The sequence below is a fragment of the Micromys minutus genome, assembly GCF_963924665.1.
Source record: "Micromys minutus genome assembly, chromosome: 19".
In the NCBI taxonomy this organism is placed as follows: domain Eukaryota; kingdom Metazoa; phylum Chordata; class Mammalia; order Rodentia; family Muridae; genus Micromys; species Micromys minutus.
Window position 1 is genome coordinate 41,801,895 of NC_137954.1, and position 10,591 is coordinate 41,812,485.

The following is a 10,591-nucleotide window of genomic DNA, read 5'->3' on the forward strand; positions in this document are numbered from 1 at the left end:
TCTGCTCTTCTTGGCTTTTCTTTTTTCTGCCTTTTCCTCAACCCTGCCCCCTGGCGCACTTCTGCCCCCTGGCGCTCTCCCTGGTGCATATGAGAGCCACCTGGAGATACGCTCCAGGAAGGGGCTGTTCTGATGTTCTTCTCCAAACCCCTAGGCAGTCTAGGGGTTCAGTTGGGTGCATCTTTGGTGTCTGAAGCAATTCACCATGGAGACTTCTGGAGCTCCCTTCTGCTTGCACATGGGTAGGTGCCAGGGTTCATCTGCCCCCACTGTGTGATGTATCTTCCCTGGTCTCATATACTACCATAGTTGTGGACATTGAGCACTTTTCCCGGACTTGTTTTGGGTCTGATTTTGTCCACTTGCTTGGACTCTTGTTGGGTGAGTTCTGTAAAGATGAGTGTCCAGGACACAGCAGCTGACGGGATATGGTTTCTTTGCCCAGCTCCCCAGCACCACCTAGCCTGGCCAAGGAGCAGCTTGGAAAAGAGGAAGAGGCCAGTTCCATAGACATTTGGGGTACAGTGGCTGTGAGAGGCCTGGGGATGGGTTGTGAGAAATCTGGGCTGATAGAAAGTGCCATTAAGGTGGTCAGGTGGGCATGGGGTGGGTCTGTGGCCATGTTAACTTGTGAAGCCTCCTCCCCAGCAGACTCCCTGGTGCCTCGCTCCTACCGGAAGGGCATGGGGCCGGCACATGTGCCCAGTAGAACCGTGCTCTTCCAGCGGGAAAGGACTGGCCTGACCTACCGTGTGCCTGCGCTGCTCTCTGTGCCTCCCAGACCTACCCTGCTGGCCTTCGCGGAACAGCGACTTAGCCCTGATGACTCCCATGCCCACCGCCTGGTGCTACGGAGGGGCACGCTGACCAGGGGCTCGGTGCGGGTGAGTGCTAGGTGCAGAGGAACCTGAGCCCAGCTGGAGACTGAGGTCAGGTTCCAGATGTCTTGACCAGTTGCCTCTCTTCCCTCAGTGGGGCTCTCTGAGTGTCCTGGAGACTGCAGTACTGGAGGAGCACAGGTCTATGAACCCTTGCCCGGTGCTGGATGAGCACTCCAGTACCATTTTCCTCTTCTTCATCGCTGTGCGGGGCCACACCCCGGAGGCCGTGCAAATCGCCACTGGCAAGAACGCTGCTCGCCTCTGCTGTGTGACCAGCTGTGACGCTGGCCTTACCTGGGGCAGTGTGCGAGATCTCACTGAGGAAGCCATTGGTGCTGCATTGCAGGGTAGGTGGCATCTGATGTGTGGGGTACACTGCTGGGGTAGCATGGAGGGGTGGAGTAGGTAGGGACCGGATAGGGAAAGATGGGCGTGGACTGTAGTGGACTTGGGTTCATCCTTCGCATAGGTCCACCAACCACTTGGTAGACCATTAAGCCTTTCTTCTTCCCAGCTTCCTGCCCCACTTCCCCTATGAGCAATGACCTCCTAACACTGTCCGCAGGACTGACTGGTATTTCTCATGCACCTTTGCTCCCAGGCCAATAGGTGTTGGTCAGCTTCACATTGGCTGCTCGCAGGGCTGGCAACTCAAGCCAACTGGAGGCCCTCCTTGTCTTAGTCTGTGATGAGGGCTGAATCTTTCCAAACTCATCTTTTTCCTTTGGCTTTTTGTTTCTTCCTCATCCAGCTGTGGTCTCTGGGACCCAGTCTCTTTTTCTACCTCTGCAGTCCCTACTCCCCAGGGACTGATGGGCTACTGCTCTCCCCTACCACCCTGAGCCCTGCTGGTCGGCAGTGGCCCCTAAGGGCTATCGGGCTGGGCACCTGAGTGCTACAGAGAGGGATATGGCAGGTTCTGGGAGGAGGATGAGGAAACAGGGCCACGACCAAAAAGCAAGTTGGGGAGGGAAAGGTTTATTTGGCTTTCACTTCCAGATCATAATCCCTTGTTGGAGGAAGTCGGAACAGGGACCCAAGCAGGGCTGGAACCCGGAGGCAGGAGCTGATGCAGGAGCTGATGCAGGAGCCATGGATGGGTGCTGCTTATTGGCTTGCTTTCCATGGTTTGCTCAGCCTGCTTTCTTATAGAACCCAGGACCACCAACCCAGGGATGGCTCCATTCATCATGGGCTGGGCCCTCCCCCATTGATCAGTAGTTGAGAAAATGTCTTACAGCTGGATCGCCTGGTAGCATTTTTCTCAACTGAGGCTCCTTTCTCTCTGATGACTCTAGCTTGTGTCGATTTGATACACCAAACCAGCCAGCACAAGGGCTCATCCAAAACCCTCATCTGGGGACTCCTCCCTCCGCTCTTGGGTGGCACCTGCTTCAGAAGTTGAGTGCTGCTGGTGATCAGCAAGCCTTTCGTGGCCAGTGGCTCAGTGGGAGATGATTTGTTTGACTTGGTTTCCAGGTTTAGCATCCCAAGACAAAAAGCAAAACACTTGACCAAGGGGCTGGAGAGATGCCTCAGAGGGTCAGAGCTTGTATGATTTATAGCTTTTTTGGAGAACTAGAGTTCAGTCTCCTGCCTTTGGATTGGGTGGCTCACAATTACCTATAATTCTGGTTCCAGGATATCTGTCACCTTTAGCCTCTGTGGGCACCTGCACTCATGTGGGTGCCTTCCATATGCACATAGTTACAAAAAAGTCTTTTTAAAAACTAAGAAAGCACTTGAGCAAGCAGACTTCTATGGCAGGCTCCTCTGGTCTGGGTGCTTCCAGGGTCTGGTACAGGAAGGCAGTCACCTCTCCTAATCCAATGGTCCGGCTCCTTCTCTCTGTAGACTGGGCCACCTTTGCCGTGGGTCCAGGGCACGGAGTTCAGTTGCGCTCAGGTCGCCTGCTTGTTCCTGCCTACACCTATCATGTGGACCGTCGGGAGTGTTTTGGCAGGATCTGCTGGACCAGTCCCCACTCCTTGGCTTTCTACAGTGATGACCATGGGATCTCCTGGCATTGTGGAGGCCTTGTGCCCAACCTACGCTCTGGAGAGTGCCAACTCGCTGCGGTGGATGGAGACTTTCTCTACTGTAATGCCCGGAGCCCTCTGGGTAACCGTGTGCAGGCACTGAGTGCTGATGAAGGCACTTCCTTCCTACCGGGGGAGCTGGTGCCTACATTGGCCGAGACTGCTCGTGGCTGTCAGGGTAGTATTGTGGGCTTCCCGGCCCCACCCTCCAACGGGACTCCAGATGACCGGTGGCCAGTGAGTCCTGGAAACACCCCACATTCCCCACGCTTCAATCTCAGAGTACAGGAGTCTTTGGGGGAAGGTGTCAGAGGTCTTGTTGAAGGTTGGGTGCCCAGGTTGCCTCTCTGCTACCCACAGACCCGGGGGCCAGAGAATCATGGCCTAGAACCTGGACCAGACAGAGATAAGACATCCTGGATCCCGGAACTTCCCATGCCCCCTGCTTCTGTGCTTCAGAGCCCCACATGGCTGCTGTATTCCCACCCAGCAGGGCGCAGAGCTCGGCTCCACATGGGAATCTACCTGAGCCGATCTCCCTTGGACCCCCATAGCTGGACAGAGCCCTGGGTGATCTATGAGGGCCCCAGCGGTTACTCTGACCTTGCCTTTCTTGGGCCTGTACCTGGGGCATCCCTGGCCTTTGCCTGTCTCTTTGAGAGTGGAACCAGGGCTTCCTATGAAGACATTTCTTTTTGCTTGTTCTCATTGGCTGATGTCCTGGAGAATGTGCCCACTGGCTTAGAGATATCCAGACTCAGGAACAAGCCTCAGGGGCATTGCTGGCCCTCTTGATGGCCTGGCACTCTGGCAGGCACCTGGGGAGGAAGGATAGACTATTTAGAGGAGATTAGGGACAGGTCAGCATGACACTAGGATGGAGAGAGCTCTGTTTCCTCATGGCTCGTGGGGGTGATTCACAGAGAGCCAGCGGCTTTCTGAGTGTGGATGAGGAATAAAGGGGCCGTGCCATGACTTTTCTTTCCACATCAAAGCTTGGGTGCCAGCACTCTATCACCACGCACATCTCCCACAGCACCTTGCTCAGCCTTCCCATCCCAAGGGATGGCAGGGATGACGGCAACAGGGACAGTGGACATCACCGCTTTCCACTACTGGCTGTGTGTCAACCTCAGCCAATGTGAAATGTGCTGATGTCCGAGGGCTGCTCACTTTCTGAATTTGCTGCAGGAGAAGCAGGTTGGGTAGCAGCTTCCACAGCTGGAGGGAACAGAGCTTGACCCAAGGGGGTTACCTCCTAGGACCTGCTCCATTGCTCGCTTCTTTACCCTTCTCAGGAGAGGGCTCTTGTTCTATCAGAGTTGTTCCCTCGATTCTCTTTCTATTTCTTTTTCAAGACAAGGTTTCTCCGTGTAGCCCTGGTTGCCCCGGATCGCATTCTGTAGACCAGGCTGACCTTGAACTCAAAGCTCCATCTGCCTCTGCTTCCCAAGTGCTGTGATTAAAGGCATGTACTACCACCGCCTGGTGCCCTTTTGTATCTCTTATTAAAGTCCTAATTTCTAATTATAAAACAATCCGTGGTGGCTGAGGAGATGACTGATGCAGTAAAGCATTTGTCACGGAGTTGGGAATCCGAGTTCCATTTTTAGCATCATGTCAAAGTCTGCTTTGGTGGCAGACTTGTAAGCTCAGCATGAAAAGGCAGAGATGGATAGTGGAAGGCTTTCTGAAACATGACTCAAAGTTGACCTCTGACCTCTGGAAATGTATGCTACACACCTGTGCATGCAAACTTCCTTACAAAATTAGAAGCAAAACAAAACCCAACAGGTATATGGCTATTTTAGAAGAATTAGAAGATTTATAAAGCTATAAATTAAAAAAAATAACCCGAAGAAATAGCTTTACTGCTCTGGGCACTGTTCATATTAAAATACTTTGTTCCTTGGCCAAGCCTTGGGCTGGGCACTGTTTAGAGGTGAGTCCTGTTATCTCCACTGGGCAGCAGAGTTTTGTACCGACTAACTGGGGCTTAAAACCATCTTAAGACCACCAGAAGCTACTGACTTGCCTGCTTCAGCAAAGCATATGAAGGTCAGGATCAAGTCTCTTTCCTGGGTTGCCTGAACTCCAGTGCCCCCTGAACTCCTAGGTCCTCAAGCTCTGGTCAGCTGCTAAGGACTGTGGGAGAATTCCCCTGACTGTGGCTCTGAAGGGCAGAGAAGGATATGCTTAGGTTTAGGGCAGGATCCTCTTTTAGCCGGCCTTCACTGTTAGTAGCACTGTGACACATGCCACAGACAGGTTGAGCTTTAAAGGAAGGAGTTGATATTGGTTCCTACTTCTTGGGGTCATGGTTGAGCAGCCACGTCTGATGATGGTCGTCTTGATGGTAGATCATGAGGTAGTTGAAGTTATGACATGATGAGAAAATTTGTGTGTGTGTGTGTGTGTGTTCTCTGTGTGTTCTATCTATCTATGTAACTAATTTATTGATGTATCTAATCTATCCTTATATCTATGTATGTATGTGTCTATGTATCTATGTATTTATCTACTATCTATCTATCTATCTATCTATCTCTCATCTTTCTGGAGGCTGGAGAGATAGCTTAGTGGTTAAGAACATTTGCTGTTCTCACATAGTCCTGGGTTTGGGTCTTAGCACCCACATGGCAATCTTACAACTCAGAGACCCAGTTTCAGGGGATCCAACTCCTTCTTCTGGGTTCCATGGGCACCATATGCAGGTGGTATTAAGATATACGAGCAAGACACCTATACACATAAAAGAAACATCTCTATTATTATTATTATTATTATTATTATTATTATTATTATGATGATGATGATGATGTGTTGGGGTGTATGAACACACGTGCATATCACAGGATGAATGCCTGTAGAAGTAATAGAAGAATGTTGTGGCCACTTTTATGTGGGTTCCAGTTATTGAACTCTAGTTGCCAAGCTTTCCAAACCTGCTGAGCCATACCAACCCTCTCTCTGTATTTTGATAGAGCTGCTAGGTCTCATCACTGGGGAGTATGCTTAAAAGGCTGTCCTATCCCCATCACCTCTTTGTGGGCTTTCTGAGACCCATAGTAAACTATGTCTCCACCCTCTTAATACCTGACAGTGTAGGGAGAGTAAACATTTTCTTTCCTTCTACCTTCCCACCTACCTCACCTCTGGCCTCTCACCACAACTCAGAGCATCTGATGTCTCTTGTGTGGTACCTGCTATGCCTGGGATCATGCTCCCTGCACATTCTGTGAGCATCTCTAGCTTCTGTGATCACCAGCTCTAATACTGTATAGACATGATGTCTGGTAGGTAGAATGATGCCCACTGAAGACAGCCCTGCTCTACCCTAGGACCTGTAAAATGTGACCTTGAAGGCAAAAGGAGTTTTAAAAGCAGAAGGGAAGATGGGTTACCTGAACAGGTACAGAGCCATGACAAGCCTGTGATGTAAAAGGGGACAATGAATAGGGGATTTGGAGCTGGGTTTGAAGATAGGGGAGAAGCTGAGCACTTACCCCCAAATCTGCAGGATCCTTAGTGTTGGCCCAGGGACCAGTGTCAGATTCTGGTGTTCAACATGTGCAGTAAGTCTGTTGTCTGGAACACAACTGTGTTTCAGGCTTGTGAAGCAGGGAGATGAGACACAGTTGTGTGTAGCCAGAAATAGTCACTGTTTATTTCAATATGAGGTACTCATCATGAATCACAGATAAAGAGGAGGAACTGTCCCCCTGTCTTCCCTAGATAGAAGCTGTGCACTGAAAACAGTTGCTTGTCCCTTCTCATTCCTGTCACTAAATATCAGAGAAATCCAACTTAAAAACGCTTTATGTCGGGGGTTGGAGAGATGGCTCTGCAATTAAGAGCACTGACTGCTCTTCCAGAGGTCCTGAGTTCAAATCTCAGCAACCACACAGTGGCTCACAACCATTTGTAATGGGATCCAATGCCCTCTTCTGGTGTCTGAAGACAGCAACAGTGTACTCATATATAATAAATAGATAAATATTTTAAAAAGAGGTTTCACGTTGAATCATGGTTTCAGGTTTTGGTTCAAGGTAAACTGGCTCCATTGCCTTTAGGCTCGTGACAAGGCAAAGCATCCTGGGAGGTATCAGAGGGGAAAGCTTCACACGTGATGGCAGCCATCAAGGAGAGAGAGATGTTAGGACTGGGGCACACTCCCATGACTCAGATCCTCTAACTATGCCCACTTCCTACTGTCTACCAGTTCCCAGCAATTATCCGTTGATAAGGTCAGTCCTTGAAATCCAGCTACTTCCCCAAAGTGCACCTCTGAGCATTACAATGGGCGTGGTGTTTAGCACTTTCGTTTTGGGGGACTTTTTATATACAAACATGGCAGATTAGCATGGTAGATTTTATGTGTATCTTACCACAATAGAAACTTATAGGAAAACCAGTGTAGAGTGTTCTACAGCATAAACATACTGTAATTGTTCAGCATGTCCTTGACCAAAGATGTTCAGGTTGTTGTTAGTGTTTCTGTTTAAAAAAGTCCTGGAGCATGGGTCCTTACAAACAGACTTACTTGCATTCCTTTAGGGTGGATTCCCATATATGGGATAGCTGTGCAGCAGTAGATAGAATTTTATATTTTATTTTATGTGCATTGGTATTTGGCCTGCACATAAGTCTGCATGAGGGTGTGGAGCCACAGGGAGTTGAGTTACAGACAGCTTTTAGCTGCCTTGTGGTTTCTGGGAATTAAACCCAGGTTTGTTGGAAGCTTAGCCAATGCCCTTAACCACCGAGACATCTCTCTAGTTCCCTAGAATTTTAGTCGATAACTTTTCCTTGGGGAGATATGAAAACATCCTATTTGCCTTAGCTAGGGCACCAATGACATGCCAGAGACCAATGACATACCCTTAGAACAGCTTATTGAACAAATTATATCTTTGTCATCACTTACAGGTGCATAGATGAAGGGTTACTTTTAGATGTTGGGAGTGACTCAAAGCAGCTGCATCTCTTAAAAGCCTATTTCAGAGGCTGAAGATGACTCAGTGGTTAAGAACACAGGCTGCTCTTTCATGGGACCCTGGTCCAATTCCCAGCACCCACAGAGGCTCACAACAATCTGTAACTCCAGTTCTTTAGACTCTCTGGCCTTCTCAGGCAAGCATGCATGTGGTGCATGGACAAGCATGCAGTCAAGAATGATTTTAAAGAAGAAAGAACAGAAAAGCTTACTCTAGCACGGGGGACAGCTCACGAAAGCCGCATCTCGGACATGCCTGCATAGCTTGCAGACAGCTCAGATTTTCCTTCAGCAGTTGCTATTTCCTGTTGGTGAGGAGCTTCGTAGGCCCCTTAGTGGACTTGGAGCTAGACTGGCTGGCCGTCAAGTCTATAGGATCTATAGGATCTTCCTGTCTCTATTTTCCCTGCTCCAAGGTTACAAGTGCTTGCCAATGCTCTGGCTTTTGGTGGGCGCTGGAACACAAACTCTTGTCCCTTGTTTGTGCAGCAAGGTAAGAAGGTTACTTGTTGAGATATTTCTTTAGCTCCAAGGCTACGCTTTGTTGTGAATTCGGGTGGGTCTGTTTGCCTCTGCATCTAAAGTGCTGGGGTTGAAGGCAGATGCTATCACACACTACACTTCCGGGAGGTAATAGTTTTAAATTCAGAGCAAATACCTACATATCAACCTGCTTTATCCAACACATACCATAGCAAACATCTGTCTCCCCCAACCCTGGCATCTCCCAGTGCTGTATGCGTACTCCTAAGATGAGAGCACTTCGTGGTGCTATTACTTGTCTTGTTGCTATGATAAAAAACACCCTTACAAGGCTAGGCATGCTGACACATTCTTTTAATCACAGCAGAGAGAGAGGCAGAGAGGCAGAGAGGCAGAGGCAGGCAGATCTCTGTGAGTTTGAGGCCAGCCTGGTCTACAATTTGAGTCCAGGAGAGCCAGGGCTCTATTACATAGAGAAACTCTGTCTCAAATATCCTGGAGGTATGGGGGAACTGACAAAAGTTAATTAAGGGAGAAAGGTTTTGTTTTGCCTTACAGTTTGGAGATATACTACATCACGGAGGGACATCATGGCAGCAGGAAGCTGATCACATTACATAAGCAGTTAGAAAGCAGAGGGTATACAGTTCCACCTTGCTATGGTTATTCCTACCTCACTTTCCCTTTTTTATTTAGTCCCAGACTGAAGCCTATGGGTTGGTGGTTGAGGTGGACCTTACCACCTCAATTAACCCAGTCTAGATAATCTGTCACAGGTGTGGCTAGAAACTTTTCTCCTAAGTAATTCTGGATCCCGTCAAGTTGATAATATTAACTCTCACAATGGCAGCAAATATCACAGAACAGTAGTCTTAGCTGTCCTTCAATTCTTGCTACTTCTTCCTTGCTAGAAGACACCACAGTGTCTTGCTAGGTTCCCCACAGTGGGACTGTTCTTGTACCATGGCATTGGGAAGGTCCTTACTTGGTGGCTCCTGCAAAATTTAAAAAAAAAAAAAAAAAAAAAAAAAGAGGGTGGGGCAGAGACAGAAAGAATTCCAATCTGAACAAGAACAAACCGGTTTAATGAGGGAAGATGGGTTATCTTCCTCTTTCTTCAAATTCTGAGCCATTGTCAAAAATGGTGTGGAGGCTGGGGACAAAGATGTCTGTAGGAAGCCGTTGGTGCCAATAGATGGCGCCAGCTTCCCGCCGAGGACTCAGCAAACAGAGCTGTTGCCCAGCCAAGAGACTTAGAGCGAAAAACCACATATGTCATAGCCCATTCTCGGGGCACACTAATGAGCTACTGGAGGATGCACCAATCAGGTAGCAACACAAGTCTCTTAGGCATACATAAGCAGTGCATTTCTCTCCCACGTGGAGAAGACCCGAGCAAAAGGGAGCTCGCCTGTACAAGAGAAGACCCCTGCTAGAGGGAAGTCCCACGTGGAGGGAGATCTCACCAGGCAAGCACCAGGAGAGATCACCTGCTCAGGGAGTCCCCTGCTCAGAGAGAAGTTCCCTGCTCAGGGAGTCCCCTGCTCAGAGTGCTGTACAATAAAGGTTGTTCGCAGAAGGATCCTGTGGTCGCACGCCTTTTCCTGCCGGCGGGACGTGGGGCGTGCGACAGATGTCCTGCAGGACAGAGCCCATGCATGGGGAAGTAGGAAGGACTGGAAGGTCTCTTCCAGGATGTCTAGAAGAACAGGGTCTTCACAGGCACTGGATTGACAAAAAGCAGAAAGACCCGAGGACTGATGTGCCAGGAACAAAGCCCAGCCCTATCAGAGTGACTTTAACTTCACGGAACCTGTCCCCTAGCCTAGGATGGTGGCTGGAACAAAAGTCAAGAGCTTTCACTGGGAGATAGACTGCTTGATCCCATGGGCCCCACAGTGGTTGGGTGTGTCAAGGGAGTGGCTGTGGTCACTTGCTGTTGCCTGTAACTTTGAGTAGAATAAACCAAAGGAAAACCACAGCTGAGCACATTGTACTAAACCACTGAAACCCAAGAAGCTGGGCCATCAAGTCAACCAGGGAGCTAGGGCAGAGGAGACAGTAGGACTGCTCTTCAGAGAAGCCAGAGAGAAAGTAACTGTCCACCTAAGGGCCACATGCAGCAAAGCCCTCAATAAGGAAGGCAAAAGCTTATGCCTATAAGCCTGGAGCTCCTGGAGGATCCAGGGTTT

The 10,591-nt window shown here is 49.3% G+C and overlaps 1 protein-coding gene across 1 annotated transcript; it reads left to right on the plus strand.

Moving 5' to 3' along the window:
- Window positions 1-205: 205 nt before the first annotated feature.
- On the plus strand, window positions 206-3,715 carry NEU4 (neuraminidase 4; the record flags this gene model as incomplete). The annotated part of the gene is made up of 4 exons (XM_080932762.1): window positions 206-242; window positions 652-884; window positions 973-1,228; window positions 2,736-3,715. The coding sequence occupies 4 exons, from the start codon at window positions 206-208 to the stop codon at window positions 3,713-3,715; spliced, it is 1,506 nt and encodes a 501-aa protein (XP_080788888.1).
- Between the last annotated feature and the right edge of the window lie 6,876 nt (window positions 3,716-10,591).